The sequence below is a fragment of the Thalia democratica genome, chromosome 7, assembly GCF_965202585.1.
Source record: "Thalia democratica chromosome 7, ktThaDemo2.hap1.1, whole genome shotgun sequence".
NCBI lineage: Eukaryota > Metazoa > Chordata > Thaliacea > Salpida > Salpidae > Thalia > Thalia democratica.
This window is the reverse complement of record NC_139171.1, coordinates 58030723-58050446: the sequence shown is the minus strand read 5'-3', so window position 1 is coordinate 58050446 and position 19724 is coordinate 58030723. Positions and strand designations below refer to the sequence as shown.

General features: G+C 24.9%; 1 protein-coding gene across 1 annotated transcript in view; it reads left to right on the top strand.

Annotated features, from left to right (window-relative positions):
* The window catches only part of LOC145840435 (carboxypeptidase D-like), a 29472-nt gene that overhangs the window by 8559 nt on the left and 1189 nt on the right, over positions 1-19724 (top strand). The window contains exons 8-16 of the mRNA XM_082947696.1: positions 900-973; positions 5909-6100; positions 7078-7264; positions 8784-8964; positions 10300-10464; positions 13551-13590; positions 14228-14370; positions 17388-17557; positions 18563-18653. Of these exons, the coding sequence (XP_082803822.1) occupies positions 900-973; positions 5909-6100; positions 7078-7264; positions 8784-8964; positions 10300-10464; positions 13551-13590; positions 14228-14370; positions 17388-17557; positions 18563-18653 (1243 nt within the window). The remainder of the gene's footprint in view (positions 1-899; positions 974-5908; positions 6101-7077; positions 7265-8783; positions 8965-10299; positions 10465-13550; positions 13591-14227; positions 14371-17387; positions 17558-18562; positions 18654-19724) is intronic.

Genomic DNA, 19724 nt, shown 5'->3' with positions numbered 1-19724 from the left:
AAGCATATACACAAAAGTCGTTTTTTCTCTGAACCAAGCTTAAAAATCACAAATCACATTTAACAAGTAAACTTCATAACTTCTAATAGAATGTATGGGTTTGATAATAAAATAATATTATGTACTTTTGCACACAGAAGTTCCACCTTGTAAATCGCAAATCGCATTATGTACGGATCCGTGATTTTAAAAAAGCGGACGACATTCGCATTATGACGCAACTATTAATTATTAATGAGGCTCATAAATGTCAGTATAATTTTGCATGAAATCTTATAAATACCTACCTGGCTTACATGTGCATTTAAAAAAAATATTTTCTCTTTAAAATTTCAGTTTTTATTTTCCCCAAGCACAAAATTGTTTTTATTTAGATAAATTATTTACTAATATCGACATTAATTTTGATTTTTCAATAGTTCGAAATATTTTTCCTTGTGAGGTCATATAGATGAAGTATTTATTTCAGTTTATTATTTTATTAATTTTGTTCATCAGTCAAGTTTGTATGTAAATATAAACTAGCTTCATATTTATTCAAGCTTTTTGACTATAAGCAAAATTGATGTTGTATAATGATTATATATATACATTCGGGTTAACTTCAATGGTAAACTTTATATCGTGATTACAACTTTGATTTTTTTGTTTTAAATTGCATAACTTTATATAAAAAATTAAAAAAAAAACAATTGTTTGAACTCACACATGCTTAAACTTTTATTCTACTTTTAATTTATCTTGAAACATGCCTTAGAGAATTTAAAACGAAGTAAACGCAATCTATGATAAAAACTAATATATATTTTTTATTTTTAAATTATTCTTAAATATATTGTTATTAAATAATAAAATTTAATCAAGTACTTTTGAAAGTTTTTGAATAAATACAATTGCAGATACAAGACGGTAAAAAGAAACATTTACGTTCCCGACGACAACTATGTGATTGACAATGTTCAGCTCCAACAAGGTTCGTGTTTTTATTAAATTGTAACCGAAAACTAATGTGTTTTTCTATAATGTAAGTTATGCTAGAATTAGCTTATTTTAAGTTGAGTTATATAAATGTAAAATTTAAGAGCATTAAATTTTGTGAGGATTGGTGTATACAAAAATCACAATGTACATTTTGTTTAATACATTAATCGTTTAAACTAAAGACTTCGGTATTGCCTCCATTTTACTAAAATCGCCCATAAAGTGGACAATGAATAATAAGGGGGGTGGGTGACTTTTAAAATTAGGGCAGTGATAAAGTCTTACTCTTTAGCTTGGTGTATCAATAATTTTAACTTGGTTTTTAATATTCAACTTTAGGTATGATTAAAAGAAAAAGTATACTTTGCTTAAGTGAAATTAAGAAAAAATGCTTAGGACTGATATTTAAGTTTAAATTACACATTTTTACTCACGTCTTTTTCGATATATCATCTTCATAGACAAAATTAATGTTATCATTTCATTAACCAAGGGTTTTTAAAGTGGGTCTCTAGGGGCAGGTGGCTAGTAGAAGAGAGAAAAAGAAAAAATCGGTAATTGACTAGTATATCAAACATTTAATAAAAAGGGGTTGATTGTTTTAAAAAAATCTTTTTGCCAAGAGTGTGATAATGAAAAATTTTTTGGCAAACCCTGACAAAAATATATCAACGATTTAATAACTAGTTTAAGTAACAGGGTTGCCAAATAATCTTGAATCATGGAAAAACCTTGAAATTGAGAATGTTTGAATAAAAACCTGGAATTTTGTACAAAAATCACTAAAAATCTTGGAATTTTGATCAAATATAACCAGAAAACCTAGAAAAACCTGGAGTTTAAAACAACTTTTGTATGTTAAGTAGTAAAACTTCGATTTGACACAAATAATCTATTGTATAGTTATTTTTTTTGTCACCATCAAGTTTTTTTATTTAAAAACATATCTATAGAAACTTTAATATATCTTTTTTTATGTCGTTATACTAAACACAGTTTTCTACCTAAAACTTAATTTTAAACTTAAAATAGTCCAAAAAACGTATGGTTTAAAAAACTTGAAAGAAATTTTGAAAACCTGGAGAAAATTTGCCAAAAACATTTGGCAACCCTGAAGTATTTTTTTTTATTAACGTGAGTTAAGTGAGAATTTTATACTATTTACAAAAATTCATCAATCCGAAAAAAAATAAAGCTTTGGCAAATGGTTGGTTTTAAATCTTTTTACGTTAATGTATTTTGATGAAAAGTATCAAAAAAAAAACTTATAAGTAAATAAATTAAACTTTAACAAAACAAAAAATATAAAGCTTACAAAATAGCATTTATAGCATTTTAATCACTGTATTACGTAATTACTGTATTATGATTATGACATCACAGTAAAACGTCATCGTAACAAAAGAAAACACAAGCGAAGTATTGAGTCGAACGTTACTGGTTAATATAGAAAGTGTTACTAGCTCATTATTAGAAACTTAACTAATTTTGAAAAAAATGCACATATAATTTTGAGAGTAGTTTTAATATTTCATGTGCAGCTTAGTTTTAATACACGAAAATTAGATAATTTATAATTATAGTCTTATGTTTACCATAATTTTATAAATGTAAAAACATAATTAACTCATTTAAGTAAGTAAGTAAGCAAAATTAACTTAATAAGTTTAAGTATTTTCTCATTTTAGCTGATTTAAGTAACACAGTTCTAAATATATAATTAAGTGTTTCATAACTTTATTACTATATGGATAGTATTTTTTAAACAGTTGTTATAATAATAATGGACAAATATTTTATAAAAAATGATTATGTTTATTATTAAACATTTTCAAAGCATTGATACAATTTATTCTGGTACCTAGCAGAAAGTAATAGATTTAAACCACCAATCAATTATATAGAGACGTTTATTAATGTAATTGACAATGACGAGTAATGTTTATTAATAAGTCCTTATATCCTTTATTATAAAAAATAAAACTATTTTTTCGTGTAATAATATACGCTTTGCTTGTAGAATTCGTCAGTGTTGCTTGCTTGTTTGAAAATAAATACACATTAGATTTAACTTTTATTTATCTTAAATTTGTTATTCACTAATTTGAAAAAAACTGTAAAGTGTTAATACTATTATTTAAAAAACACTAATCTTTTTTAAACAAGCTTGTTTTTACTAAAGTAGATAAATTTAGATAAAGTCGTAAAACAGACTAACACCAAACTAAGACAAATATTGTTTTCTTTTAAAGTTTTTAGTGTTTACCACTTTGAACCAATGTAGCAAATAATATTTGTTGTTATTTATTATTTCATTTACTATTTGAAATAAATTAATTCCAACATGTTTTCAAAAACAGGCTCACCAAGTCGAAACTGTTGTAGAAAAAGTTCGCTTCACATATATTCATTTTTATTAACAATTTTTATTTTCAATCAGTTTCATTACTAATAATTTAATTCTTCATACATCTTCAAATTCAGTTACATTATTTCCAATACATTCTATGCCAATTTTTTCAAGTTTTTTATGATTTGTTTATGCATTGCATGACTACAGTGTTTACCATATATAAAAAATTATGCATTCGTTTTACATTGTTAACACTTAAAAGAGATTAAACATTATTTTGTATTCTGAATATTTTCTAAAAATATAATCATACAAGCTTATCATCTAGCCTTAATGAATTCGTTCTTTTTTTACTTAAACTTTTACAAACCATGTATCAACTTATATTGAAATATTTAAACTTTTTATTGTTCAATTACTTATGAAAATATTAAGTTTTGTATAAAAATAATTGTAAAAGTTGCATGTTTAATCATTACACTTTAAAATAAATCATCACTTTCACGGAGCTTGTTGTATATGTTGTTTATAAAATTTATAAACAAGTTATAATAAACAGCTGTTTCTAATACGGTTAATAATAAACATTTATTATTGATAACCACTATTGGCTAATATTATAATATATAATATGGTATTAATGTTTTTAAAGTCCTATGTTATAAAGTTGTTAAGTATGTGTTATTGTAAAAAATGAGCAAATTTTAAAAGAACTAATTAACTTTATGATGAAGTCATTTTCATTATTAAGAGTATTGAGAGTAGTTTTATTTTACAGTTATAATTAAAGATAAAACTCTTATATTTGAGGCACTGCTAAACATTAGATTATTAAAAAAGTTAAATGTTTATCATTCGTACTGTTTAAATACGAAAAAAAACCTGATAATTAAAATATATATTTGCATGCGTGATTAATCAAAAGTTTTAAAAAAACATTTAAAAGTAGATTCCCTTTTAGTTAAAACTTTTTTTAATGTATTTAAATGTTTATTATTGGTAATGTAAAATCTATGCTAAACAATACATAAATATTACACCTACTTAAATTTTCGATCAAAATTTAAAAAATATTTTTTTAAATAATAACCTGCAACCTTTTACAGTACAGTTAATTTAAAAGTTAAATTAAGTATATTATATAGGTACTAAATATACATCAAAAATAGTTTGAAAGTTATATAATTTAGATTAATTTTTTAAGCTGTTTAATAGCCAAAATGGTTACTAATTTTTGCTAATACTATTTGGAAAGTAAAGCTACAATGTAAATTTCTGTGGTCAATATAAATGTGCTTCAGTGTTACAAATAGTTTAAACATATTTAAATTTATATGCAAGTTGTTTTATTATCAGAAATGATAAACTGCCAGTATGTAACAAACTATGTTCAAGTTACGATTAAAATATGCACAAGTATTTAATAGAACTTAGTTATGATTACCTTGTAGTGTTATTGTTTATTTTAGTCAGGTTAAGTTTTAAAAAATTAGGAAAAATAAATCAAACTGTGGTGTATGAGATCACTGTTATTTATTGTAGATTTCTCAACTATTTTGTACATTATAGCTATGATCAAGTTTCTTGTTTCCCTAAATTCAAATTACTTATTCTATTATGAGACTTATGTGAATGAGTTCTTACATACATATATATAAATTAAAATAGGATATGTCAAAATAGCACAATATAAGTATGTATAAGTAGCTTCTTATAATCATACCACTTAAAGTTATTTATATTAATATTTCAAATAAAACAATAGTTAATTACTTTTGTTGTTAAAATTTTGCTATTTGATTATAATAAATTGTAATTTACAATTTAAACGAGTTTTTTTTTTTAATTTCTTAATAATGAAATATACAAAAGTTAGCAACTATAAAAAAATTAAAACTGCTTATTTAAAAAAACCCCATTCTACGGGAATAATTTAGTTTTTTGCATGGTATTTTGTTTGCAATTAACAAAATTTATTATAACTTATATTAATTTTTTGAATAGTTTATGGTGAATTTAATTTCAATTATTTTGTGTTTTTTTTGTATACAGGTAATATAAACATTTATTTCTTACTACTTAATTTAAGCTGCTCCAGTTAAAGTTATAACCAAGTCACCATAAAAGTTTATTTGTTTTTAGCCGCAAATATTTAAACACTATCAACCAATGTTATGTTAAATAAATATTGTTTTCACATGGAAAAATAACAAATACACAGCTAAATTCCTGTATTTTTTAAAATATGCTAAGTTAGTTTTTACTGATAAAAATTTTCTATCAATTGTTTTTAACATTTGTTTGTTGTTTTTAAAAGTTTAGCTTAAATTTATTGCTTCTTATATATATTACATATAACACCAAAGTTTTTTTTTAATTTTTTTATTCAAAGTATTATATTACTCAAACAGAACAAATAACACAAGGCATTAAATTTGTTTTTATTTGAAACTAATTGTCACAAGGTTTGTCTTTTTTCAAACTATTTATATATATATTATTTTAAAAACACAATTACTAAGTTTTAATTTATTTTCACAGTTAAATTAATTAATTTATATTACCAACAAACAGAACATGTGCAAGAACCGATCGAACCCTCGGAGTTCCGTCACCACGACTACGTCGCGATGACGTCATTCATGAAGCGGTTGAGCGGGGAATACCCCCATCTGACCAGGATGTACTCGGTGGGCAAGTCCGCAGTGGGCGGTAGAGAGCAGTGGGTGATGGAAATATCAGACAACCCGGGAACGCACGAACCGGGTACGTTGAGATTAATATTTTTTATTTGTTTAACTATTTAGCAGTATAATCTTTAATATAACAACTTAAAGCGAATTGTTACACTACCTAGGTAGTAGGCGCTCGCGAACCTAGTATATTTTTACAAAAATAATTTATTTTTTCATGTCTCGTATACTTGACACTTAAAAGTTTAAAATTAGAATTATTATATATTTTTTTGATTTAAATATCTGATAACCCAAGTTTTAACCGAACCGGTTTGTTTAAATAAATTTTTGCAGAGTTAATTTTAATTTGGTAGTATTAGTTTTAAAATATTCTCTACACTTATAAATTTCAAAATAAGTTATTGTAAAGGAAGTATATGAAAGCGTTTAGTTTTAATAAAAGATGGTTACGGACCAAAAATCCAATTTTAAAACTTATAATATTTTACTTTGTGAATAATGAAAACCTCAAGTTATAAAAAAAAGCTTTCACCTAACAAGGAAGCCAGAATTCATGTATATGAAAAAATGTGCAAAAAAAAAAATATTGTTCAAAAGCAAATAAAAAGTTATGTATTTACATCGCTAACAATAAAAATACTGAAATAAATAAATATTAGAATGAATAAATTTCCTGGCGAGTCGAAATTCAAATACATATGAAATATGCAAAAAAAAAGCTTACTTAGCATGTAAATAAATAAAAAATAATTAAAGCTTGTAATATTTGTTCGAAAAAAAAACATACGTCAATATAAAAACTTATTAGTTGTTTTTCTTTGCAATCAAATTACAATATAAATACATATAATAATAAACACTATATAATACTTATATATAAATATATATAAGTATAAATAAATTAAATAAATTTCGCAGGCGAGCAAAAAAAAATTAACTTTTTAATTGTTTAAAAGCAAACAGCAAAAATTACATCGCAATTAATTAATAACAACACGCTAAACTGTTAATTTTTTTAATAATAAATAAATAAAATGAATTTCGCAGGCGAGCCGGAGTTCAAGTACGTGGGTAACATGCATGGCAACGAGGTGGTCGGCAGGGAGCTGATCCTGAACCTGATGGAGTACCTGCTGGTCAACTATGACGTCATAGACGACGTTAAGAGGGTGGTGGACGCGACCCGCATCCACCTGATGCCCAGCATGAATCCCGACGGCTACGAAGTCGCGATGTTTGTTTTTTATTTTCGTTGATAAAATTAGATAAAATGTTAAATGATTTTTTCGGGGTACAAATTTTAATAAAAAATGTAAATATTAAATTTATATTATTAAATAAAAATCTACTTAATAAAAAATTTCACTGCGTTGTTTTATTAGGTGGAATGTATTTTTCAAAACACACTTATTATTTAAATATTACTTAACTTTGTTTTTTTGTTCGAAAAATAACTTAACAAAATGTTATAAATATAAATAAATAAACAAATAAATAAAAAGTTTTAAATATCTTTCACGGGGTACAAATTTTTATAAAAAATGTCGAAAAATTCATTGCGTTGTTTTATTAAGTAGAAAATATTTTTCAAAACACATTTATCAGCTACTGCTGTGTTGAAGTAAGCCATGAAATATAATACTAACATGTACAAAAGCTAGATAATGGATACGTCATAATGAGTTTTATAAAAAATAAGGAATAAATACTGTTAAGATAAGAATTTTGTGAAAATTAAACACACAAGATTTATATGCATAAGTAGATGAATTGAAATATTAAGGTGGTATAAAGATATTACAAAAAAGCATATACATACAAGTTTTATAGCTATATAAATTATATTTTTCTTCAAACGTTTTCATAGCTTTTATTATTGTAATTTACGTTTATATAGCTTTAAAACTTGTATGTATATGCTTTACTGTAATATCTTTTTACCTTCTTAAGTTTTCTATTTACTTACTTGTGCTAAAAAGTCTTAAAGACTTATGTATTTTTAAAAATATTTTTACTCAATAAAACAATGCAATGAATTTGTCGACATTTTTTAATAGATAAGATGTAAGTTGAGATATAAAAAAACATTACTTAACATTGAAAAATCTATAAAGAGCTTGGTTTGAATGTTGTAATTTGTTTGCAAAAGTTAAAAAAAATATTTAAGAGATTAAGAAATATGATTATCAATTAAATAGAACATTACTTGTAACAAACCCTGACGGTTACGTTTTTTTTTCAATAAAAAAATACAGTAGCTAAGAATGGGTGCATGACTGTTTGGGAAAGAAATTTAATATTTTTAGGTTGTTGTTTATTATCTTTATTAAAAAATGTTTATTAACTTTAGCATATTAAAATCATAATCTTATTACTTAGACCTGCATGAGCATTTTTGATTCTTTTGAAAATATGTAACTTTTAAAGTTGTGGTTTCTTAAAGATTTTTTAGGAATGTGAATTGTCATGAAACCCTGAACAAACAGTAAACATTTTAACTAGTATTCTTCTTTTTTATAAGAAATCATTTAAAATGAAAGACCAAAAACAGACTGTTGGAATCAAAAATTTTACACACAAAAAAAAACAACGTCTTTAGTATACCAGATTTGCTAGTGTATTGTACCACGAAAAACACTCATATAACAAAAAAAAAACTTAAAGCATCAAAGTAGAAGTATTTTGAATTAAATAAATTTACATAAACAAGTAAAAAAGAACCTTATTTAAAATAAAATATTAAAACAACGCAGCGAGGGAGACAGGTCCTCGAGTCGCGGCAGGAGCAACGGGTTGAACTTCGACCTGAACAGGAACTTTCCCGACCAGTACAACCTGCAGAAGGGAGCGATGCAGGCGGAAACCAGGAACGTCATCGGTTGGTTGCACCAGTACCCGTTCGTGTTGAGTGCTAATTTGCACGGCGGAAGCCTCGTTAGTTTGTATTTAGTTATATAAGTAATATTAGTTTACTTCAACACTCCTATCATTTAAGTTATTTTAATAACTTTTTACAGCTATTAGCATGTTAATTAAATTCTTGTTAGTTAGTTTTTTGTTAAGTATACAAAAGTTACAAAAAATCAACTATTTGTTTGCAATTAAATATGTAATATTAGTTTACTTCAATACTCCTATCATTTGAGTTGGTCAAATAGCTTTTAAGTATTTGTTAGAATGTTTTATTGGTTTTTAAAAAATAATAGTTTTTTCTTACAAGTAAGTTTGTATTGAGTGCCAATATAAGTAATTGAACTCTTGTTATCTTGCTTTTTATTATAAAAATTAAGCTTAAATTTTTAAAACAGTTCTTAGAATAAACTATTTATAAAAAACATTTTGCTAACATTTTGTTTTGGTTGTTTATTTCAAATTAGTTTGTGCTGAATGCTGATCTGCGTTGTTTTCCTTGTTAAAAGCCTTTGTTATTATCAAATATGTAATATTAGTTTACTGCAACACTCCTATCATTTAAGTTAATTTAATAACTTTTTTTTACTTATTGGAATGTTAGTTTTTCTTCTACGTAAGTCTCGTTAGTTTGTATTCAGTTATATTTGTATGTAATATTAACTTGTTTCAATACTCTTACTACCCCTATAATAATATATATAAGTTAATTAAATGGCATTTAAGTATTTGTTAGAATGTTTTATTGGTTCTTAAAGAATAATAGTTTTTTCTTATAAGTAAGTTTGTATTGAGTGCCAATATAAGTAATTGAACTCTTGTTATCTTGCTTTTTATTATAAGAATTAAGCTTACATTTTAAAAACAGTTCTTAGAATAAACTATTTACAAAAAATTACTTTTGCTTATATCTTGTTTTGATCGCTTGTTCCAAGTAAGTTTTTGTTCATTAAATACGTAATACAAGTCTTGTTTTAGTTTATTTGTAATGACTAACAAAAAGTTTCAAAACACAAAATTTTATTGATGTATATTAGTCTTATGATTTTCAACAAAATTGTGGTTCATCTAAATGACCACAAATTTTAATTTCAGTAAAAAAAATATTTAACATTTTAAGTAAAAAAAGAATAAAACTTAAACTGTAACAACAACTGTTAGTAACAATTTAGTTAGTCAATAATAAAAAAAATCAAACTTCAAACTAAAAACATTTTATAATCGAGAAATGTAAACCAAAAGGTTAGAAAAACTAAAATTATTTATAAAAGAAATATTTCCCCAAAAAAAAAGACACTTATAATATTTAACTAAATACTTCAAACGAAAAAACTTATTTTTTCATCGCCATGGCAACAGGTGGCCAACTACCCGTACGACGAGTACTCCCCGCTCGACAGGCACCGCCGCAAGGGGTCGCAAGTGTGCGCTGATGACGTCACTTTCAAGCATTTGTCACGTGAGTACTCGGTGAACCACGCCACCATGTGGAAAGGAAACCCGTGCTACAACGAGCATTTCACTGTTAGTTAAATAAAAATAATAAATAAAAATTAAAAATTATCAAAAAATTAAAATAATGAATAACCATTTTGCTACAACGAGCATTTCACTGTTAGTTAAAACATTAGAAAATAATAATAATAAATAGTTAAATAAATAAAAATTAATAAAAATAGATAAAAATTAATAAAATTGCTACAGTGTGAGTTAAAATATTAGAAAATAATAATAATAAATAATTAAATAAATATTAATTAAAAATAAAATAAATATTAGTTTAATAAAAATTAATAAAGTTTGCTACAACGAGCATTTCACTGTGAGTCAAAAAATAAAATAAATAAAAATTAATAAAATTTGCTACAACGAGCATTTCACTGTGAGTTAAAACATTAGAAAATAATAATACTAAATAATTAAATAAATATTAATTAAAAAATAAAATAAGTATTAGTTAAATAAAGATTGATAAAATTTGCTACAACGAGCATTTCAATGTTAGTTAAAATAAATAAATAAAATAAAAATTAATTAGCTACTTATCAAAATTTCACTGTGAGTTGTTTTTATTATAAAAATAGTAGTAATTTAAACAATTAAAAATAAAATCTAGGAGTTTAGTTAAGAAAAGAATGAAATAAAAATTAGTTAAAGTAGCATTTCACTCAAAATAAATAAAATATAAAAAATTAAATTTGAATTATCTCACTGTTAGTTAAAAAAAAATATTTGTTGATTTAAAATTAACAACAAAAAATTCATTGTGAGTTTAATAAAAATTGAAATATTTAAATTAAATGATTAATTAGTGACAACAAACATTTTACTGTGAGTTATTGGAAAATTTCATTAATTAAATGGATGGAATATTTTTAATATTTACAGTATGGAAGAGTTTTTGCCTTTTTGCTTTAGTTGACTGTTCAATATATCCATTTCAAAGTTAATTAAAAATAAAATAATAACATAAGAGTGTTAACCAAAATAGTCAAAAAATAAACTTTAACTTTTATTATTAAAAAAGTTTCAAATAAAAGAAAGTAAAAACTAATTAAGCTTTAAAGTTTATTAACTTTTTGTTAGATAATAATTTTATGTAACTTTTTTTAACATTTTGAAAAAAATCTTAATGCAATATGTAAATAAAGTTTTATAATTTTTTTTTAAATAACTCTTCATGAAATGACTATTTAAAAAATAAATGACAATTAATAAAAGTATGGCAATTAAATTCATTAATTAAAATACTTATTTAAACATAAAGTAATATTCTTTCTATTATTTAGTCTAACTTTTATTATATTATCTCGCATCTTGTGAAGCTTTAGTCTTATAAAAAAAAGTTTTACAAAAAACAAAAGCTTGTCCGAAAGCTCCACCTCAAAACGTTAATTACCCCATTAAAAATAGTAAAATAATATTAAAAAAAAATTAAACACCAAAAACATTTATTCCACATGGAATAAAAAACGTGTAAGTTACCTTTCCAATCTAACTTGTAAGTCCTTGTAAAACATCCAAAATTACGCTTAAAATTTTATGCAAGTAAAATTTAGTAATCTTGAATTCACAAAGGTGAAGTTTATTTTTCATTCTAACGTGTATTTATAAGGACATTAATTAAAAAAATCGTAGGTTCATTAAAAATCATGTGCTAATAAGTACGCTTGCTATTGCAGATTATATAAACCTGCTAAGTAAAAGCACCCGTTGGTGTAATGCGTTAACTAATAAAGTATAAATGAAATGTGAAAAGTAATGTCTTGTTTGCGTATTTGCAAGAGAAATGCTTGCAGGGGTGTGTAATGTTTTTTGTGTACTTATATTGGCAAATAATATTGTTTGAATATAAAATAAAACTTATAACGATTTTGATAAGTTTGAGGAAAAAAGTTACTTTCAATGGCAGAAAGGTGTAAATTAAAAAGAAAAATTCGAATAAATAAGTTAAAATATGTGAATTCTGAAATTTATTTTTGTACGTACTTTTATCGTCAAGTAAAATTTTTGCTAACCTACTAATTTATAACTTAAATTTTCACGCAAGTGCCGACTTTTTATGCGGAAAAGTATTAGTTTTATTTGTTTTTTACGTGAGCGTACTTACACAGCTAATAAAGGTGTGTTTAAGTTGCGGTTTGGTTTATTTTTGGCTAAACATTTAAAAGGTTTTTCTTTAAACTGCTTAATGTTTTATTTGGCACTTTTATTATCAGACTTTTATTTGTCAATTTATGTTCGAATTTTCATTCTTTTTTTACATGCTAAAATTAATTTTTTGTTTACAATTTTTGAGTGAGGAACAACGGATTTTTGGAATTAATTGCCACATATGCTTCTCTTAATTTTTTCATATTTATCATACTGCCACAAAACTTGGAATCCTCGGAAAACCTTGAATTTGAGAAATTTTGAAAAAACCTGGAATTTTGAAGAAAAACCACTGAAAAACCTGGAAAAATCTATAATTTTAAACAACTTTCACATGTTAAGTATTAAAATTTTGGTTTGAAACAAAAAATTTATCATATAAATAAAAGAATGTTGTCACCATTAAAAACTTATTTTTTTAAAAACACATTTAAAGTAGCTTTACAGTATCTTTTTAATGTTGTTATACTACTTAACACAGTTTTTAACCTTAACCTTAATTTTAAACTTAAAAACTGACCCAAAAACGTGTACTTTTAAAAATCTGGAAAAAGATCAGAAAATCAAGAAGAATTTACTCATAGACCAGTGACAAAGTATTTTCAAGAAGAAAATGTTTTAGTATAACTTATCACGGTGTAACATCTTATTACTATGCGTTTGTGTTTTGTGTATTACTCATTTGCCATTGTTAGTATTTTTTCAAAAAGAAATAACTATAAACTATATTAACACACATGAATTTAATTATTTTGTTTTAATACATTTTTTTTTATTCTGGAAGAAATGAACTTTACCCATATCTCTACACCTTTTTTAAATTATTTGAAAAATTATATATATATGATTAAAAATATTAATTTTTTTTTCAGAAATAAATAAATTATAACCTTATTACCACACATTTATTAAACTATTTTAGTATTTATAATTACAATTATTTAATATTTTTACAGGAAGGAATAACAAACGGAGCAGAGTGGTATTCAATATCAGGTAGTTGAAAAAAAATATTAATATAAAATGTAAAATGTCTTGAATTACAACAAAAAAAAAAAAAAATACAATATTAGGTAGTTGAAAAAAATAAAATAAAGTATTAATAAAATATTAGGTAGTATTAAAGTATAAAAAATTAACATAAATTTTTAAAAAAAACTATTGTAACAATAAAATAATGAGAATAGATGTAATTTTAGGTAGATAAAAAAAAGTTTAAATTGTATGTATATCAAGTAATACGACATAAGTATAAATATGTACAAAATAACGATAAAAATGATATTAAAATGCAAAGTATCTGTTGGTATTAAAAAAATTATAAATAAAAAAAATGCAGTAGTATGTATAGTTGTTTAACATGTTGTAAAAAAAATTATATAGTTATTATGCAGATAAAAAACAATAAAACATCAGGTAGTAATTTATAAGTAATATAAAAAAAATCACAGTAAAAAATAATAGTAAAGTATCTAATTATACGGCTAAATAAAAAATTACGATAAGTTACCAGGATTACAATTATCTTACAACCAACTGTTTTGAAATGTAAATAAGTAAAATAGAACCAAAAAAATAAACAATAAATTTTACCAGAAAACAATAAAAATAATATTTGCTAACAAATTACCAGGTTCAATGCAAGATTACAATTATCTGAATACCAACTGTTTCGAAATAACACTGGAATTAGGTTGTTACAAATTCCCCTACGCTAAAACTCTCCCACAATATTGGTCGGATAACAAGAAGGCCTTGGTTGAATACATAAAGCAGGTACATGATTATATAATATGGCTATTTAGTAAAGTTAATGGTTTTTGAGCTTCTTGTATATAATTAATTGCATATTATTTTCAATAGCAATTTTCAGTTTTACAATATTTTGAAGTATTTTAAGTATATCAAACAAAAAAAGTTTTTAAATTTATAAAAAAACAAACTTTTGTCTTGTATCAAGAATTTTAATTGTTATGCTCGGGGTAATAAGTTAAGCGAGCTTATCATTTTTTTTTAAGCACTTAATCAGTTGCAACAACCTTATAAAAGCGACCTTTTTAAATATACTAATTATTAGTTTTATTGTCCTACGTTCGACCCTAAACATCTTAAACCATGTAAAAAGAGGACACATAAAAAAAGCAATAAAGTTTTTTAACAAAGCAAACACGTAAATGTAAAACTTGTAAAACAAAATTATTTAAAGTACTATCTTCATTTGAAATAGACAAAGAGAAGCTTTGTGTACAAAATATCATATACTTTTAACTAATTTTTTTTTTGTTAAAAATAAAAACTTCAACTATACCAAATGATGCTTTTAAGTTTCACCAGTTTGTTTTGAATACACTAGAAATGTCAGTAGTTTTCAAAACTCAGTTTTTTGTTTTTTCAAAAGTCTCAGCAGCTGCTTTTGAAACACGTTTTTCAAGCTAAATTTGATATTGATTTTCTCTTCTTAAAAGAGTAATTTATGATAAAAAATTTTTTTGAATGTACTGGAGTACATCTAGCAAGTATAAGTCTTTATTACTTATTAGGAAAAAATCTTTAGTTTGTTTATAAAAACTTTAAAGTATAACAGTATTAAAAATAAACGTTTACTTTCATCAAAAATAAAATCTACTTTTATTTTTAAATTAGAAAATGTATACTATTCTCAATTACATCTATACTTAACATTAAATTAACTGATTATATTTAAATTTCAACATGACAAGTTGTGAATAAGAAATAGTATAGAGTCATACACACAGTTATTGAGTGATTTGTTGACAATTTGAAAAGTATTAAAATTTAATTTTACATCTTTACAGCTTTTATACGTAAAAGACTTTTACAAAACATGTATTTATATGCATTGGTACTATTTAATGTAATAAATAATCACATGAGTGTAGTTTTTGCGTAGGTGAGTCTGGTTTGATTCAAACATCACGTTTTTAAACTTGAACTTAACAATTCTTATCAATATCTAAAGTTAGCGAATTTTTAATATATTTTTATACAAAGTTCAAATGAACACAACTTTTTACCCAGGTTAAGTGTAGGACTTGGGTTTACACTTAAAAGAAAAAAAACTTTAGTATATGGGTTTCAATTTCGTTACCAGATAAAACTATTTCAAATTAAACTTTTAAAAATTGCTTAAGTCTGTAACATTAGTTAATTAAAAATTTACAAATTAAGTAAAGCTTTATCTAGCTAAAGAAAGTATAAAGAAATAATGTTATTCACCCTTTTATATAGTATATAATTATACTGTTTGTTTTTAGTGTTCAAAAAAACTAAGAAAAAAAAATTTGTTACTGAAAACAAGTTAAACATTAAAATTAGCAAAAGTTAACAAACATAACAAGAACTAATAATATAAGCTCTTTATACTATTTATCCTCTCAGTAATTTTATTACGTTGTTGTAATGAATTACTAAACTATGCCGTGAATTTATTTTCGCGTAGGATTTTCTAATTTGAGTCGAAAAATATTTTTAAACTTGAACATTAACGACGTTAAGTTAAGTATAATTTTATATTTTTATTTAGTTTATTTTTTTTTTTAATAAAAGTTTATTTTTTTAACAACATTGATAGTTTTTATATTTACATCTTACTACAAAAAATATTTAAACACTGAATTTGTTTGATAAATAGTATTAGTTGTGTATTATTGTATTAAAACAAAAACAACAATATATCTAGTGCTATCCTTGTTTAAAAACTCGATCAATGGATAAACAGTTTTAAAGCTAAAAAAAAAATAAATACAATATTTGTTTTTAAAATTTACAAATTACTTTATCAACCAATTTAGAAATATGCATAAGACAACTAAATTCAATTTAATTAAATAGTTATTCAAATTTAAAAAGTAAGTAAATTTTTAACAACAAAGTACAAAATAAAAATATTAAAATTAAATGTTAAGCAAAAAAACAAACAGTTAAAAGTTTAAAATTTGCAATAAAATTAACAGTTTAGTTAATTTTGACCAAAAAATAGAACAAGCAAACGTAAGCAAACGTGACCTAACAGGATTTCCTCTGCAAACTGAAAGCGATTGTTTGTTGTTTCGTTTTGTTCTGTTTGTTTTTTTTATTATAACTCACTTATCTTGCTTCTTAACCTTCGGCGGCAAACAAAATCCGATCGATCGCAGGTAAAATATGATGAAATACCAAATAAAAAAATATTGATTTTGAAATAATACCTCATTAAATTTATTGATTCCCTCGGCAATCTGCTGCCTCGTAGGGTTTTTATCAAGATTTCCAGTAAACGTTTCATAAGTATTTATTTTTATTGTGTTTTTTTATCGTAATTTCATAGAATAAATTAATTTAAAACTTTAAAAAAGTCTATATTTTTGTTAATAAAAGTTAACGTAAAGTATATTTAAATAAAGTTGATCTCAAAGTTACATGTTTGAATATAAAACTAACTTGATTTAAGTGTCTATGATAATTTTACTTTGATAAATTGCAAATATTACATTACTTTAGTGATTCATATTTTTTATATATGCTTTGTTATAGAAGAAAGTAACAAAAATACAGTTATATTATATTATTAGTAATACATTGATATTGTTTATTTAGTCATTTAAGATGTTTGATTTGTTTATCAATTGTAATACCCCCAAGATATTTATTTTTAATTTTTTTTAGTGTTCAAAAAATAAAAGTCACAAATTTTTACCACACTTTTTGTTTCCAGTCTATTAATTTTCACTCAAATTGTTTTTTATTTATTTAGTTTGTTTTATTTTCACAGGTCAAATATTTTATTTTCACAGGTCAACCAGGGGGTGCACGGTTTCGTGACGTCATCAACCGACAAGCAGCCCATCGAGGGAGCAGTTGTTTCGGTGAAGGGAATTTCCCACAACGTCACGTCAGCGGCGGACGGGGATTTTTGGCGGTTGCTGGCCGAAGGGGTGTATGATGTCACAGTGACCAAAGAAGGGTGATTATTTTTAATAATCTTTTAATTTTACATATTTATTAATTAAATATTTAAATAAAACACGAACGTGCTTAGCTTCTGTAATATTTTGCCTAGAAAAGACTAATTTATTACTATTTTAAAGATTCTTAATTTTAATAAATTGTTTCAACTGAATTCCAGCAAGCTAAACTAACACTGACCTCAAACGGAAAAAAAAAACTTATAGCTTATCGATTAAGTTCATACTTTTATTTGAGTGAATAAAACTCAAAAAGTAAATGAAGCTTCAGAAGTTATAAAAGAGACTGTTTAGAGGGTTTCTTGTTTTTCACAATTTTAAGGGTAATTCAGAACAATATAGTTCTGTGATTACTTATTGTAAAAAAACTGCACTATATTGAAGGTCTTATAAATTGTAGTTTGCCATTAGACTCAAATAACGAAGGCTAGTTTGTTCTATTTTAATCTAATTTTTGTTCTGTTTCAAAATTCAGGCTTCTTTAAAGATTTTTGTAAAACTAAAAATTTTTTTGAATGTATCCTAAAACTTAGGTTAAGTACAAGGACGTAAACCAATTTTTTAATGAAAGCTAAGAACTTTCTTCCAGGTATAATTTTATTTGTATTTTTTTTAAAGTATTCAGCTTTGTTATTAAATTTTCAAATTTAGCAGTAAATTGTTTTATTTTTTTACTCGTACTATCATTTTTAACTATCACAATAACTTAGGCTGATTCAGGTTAGGTTTTTTTTCCTCCAAAGATTGGCAACCTGATAGACAGTTTTTTTTCTTTTGCAGTTAATTGAAATTTAAATTACAAGTTTAAACTATAACTTGAAAAATATTACTTACCAAAAAGTTCAGGCTAAATGTTTTCTTGAACCACAATCCAAGCATTATGTATAAACTTTTGCAACCTTAAATAAAAAGTATGTTGAAAAAAACGTGAAAAAACTTTAAGGCTTAACCATTTACACTGAGTAAAATATATTTTTTTAATAAAACAAAATTTTTCACCACAGATACCAGCCGAAGACAATAGAAGGGGTGATCGTTGCCAACAGCAACCTGGAAGCTACCCGCGTGAATTTCAACCTTCGCCCCATCAATACGGTTTGAATAAAATTTATAAGTTTATTTAGTCTTAAACTATGATACGATAAGCTGCATAACACAGCTCTATAACACATAGTTAAACTCTATAACACAGAATTAGAATCTAGAGTAGGGTTTTACAGAGTGGGTATATGGTTCCTTCAGGGACATATTAGAAACGCAATGGTTTGAAATTTACACTAGATTTTCTCGAATTCAAGATGAAGAACAAAAGTAAAAGGTCTAAAGCGTGTTTGAGGGTGTTTTTTGAGAACCCCAATTGGAGTTGGCAATTGCTTTTTTGATTTCCTCAAGAGGCCTTTGTCAAATTAATTCTGAGAAATTTTCTCTACAGAAATATAATAAAATTATTGTCACAGCTAATTTTGAATAGTTTAAAGCAGAAATCTTCAAAAAACTATGAAGTTTCACACAAATAGTAAACTTAAATTATCTAAAAGTCCATCCTGGTCAATCGCTGATGCTCATCGTCTTTCTCATACCGTTACCTTCATTTGGTCAACCGCTAGAACAGGAACTTCTACTTGCCTTGTGGTTGGTTGAGCAACGTTGGCACCGTTGGATTGGTCACCAAGGTCGTCCAAAGGTTGAAATTCAGAATATAATGAAACTCACGGCTGGATTGATTTCCACCACGGAACGCCTGTGTGGATCGCCGAACTATGCTGCATTTGATTCTGCTGCAGCAAGCATCTTTATGCATGGTCACACATAACACCTGTTGTATGTTGGACTATTACGTCCCTAGATGAGAAAGAATAAAGACTTCCGCAGGGAAGTTTTGAGTACATGCAGTCTCAAACGTGCAGAAAACAATCATCCATAGCAGAATTTCCCAAGTTTTTTTCAAACGGCGCCCTTTAAAGAAATTAAAAAAGCTATGGCCCCCTTTTACCAAGATCACTCAAAAAATTACAAAAAGCACCTAAGACTTTTTTTTTTGCTCTTCATCAATAACTCCAGAATACCTAGAGTAAGTTTTAAATTATTTCCTCATAGCCCACCTTGGGCCAATGTTAGGAAACCCTGATCTGTAGCCTAATATTTAAATTGTTAACTTAGTTTAGT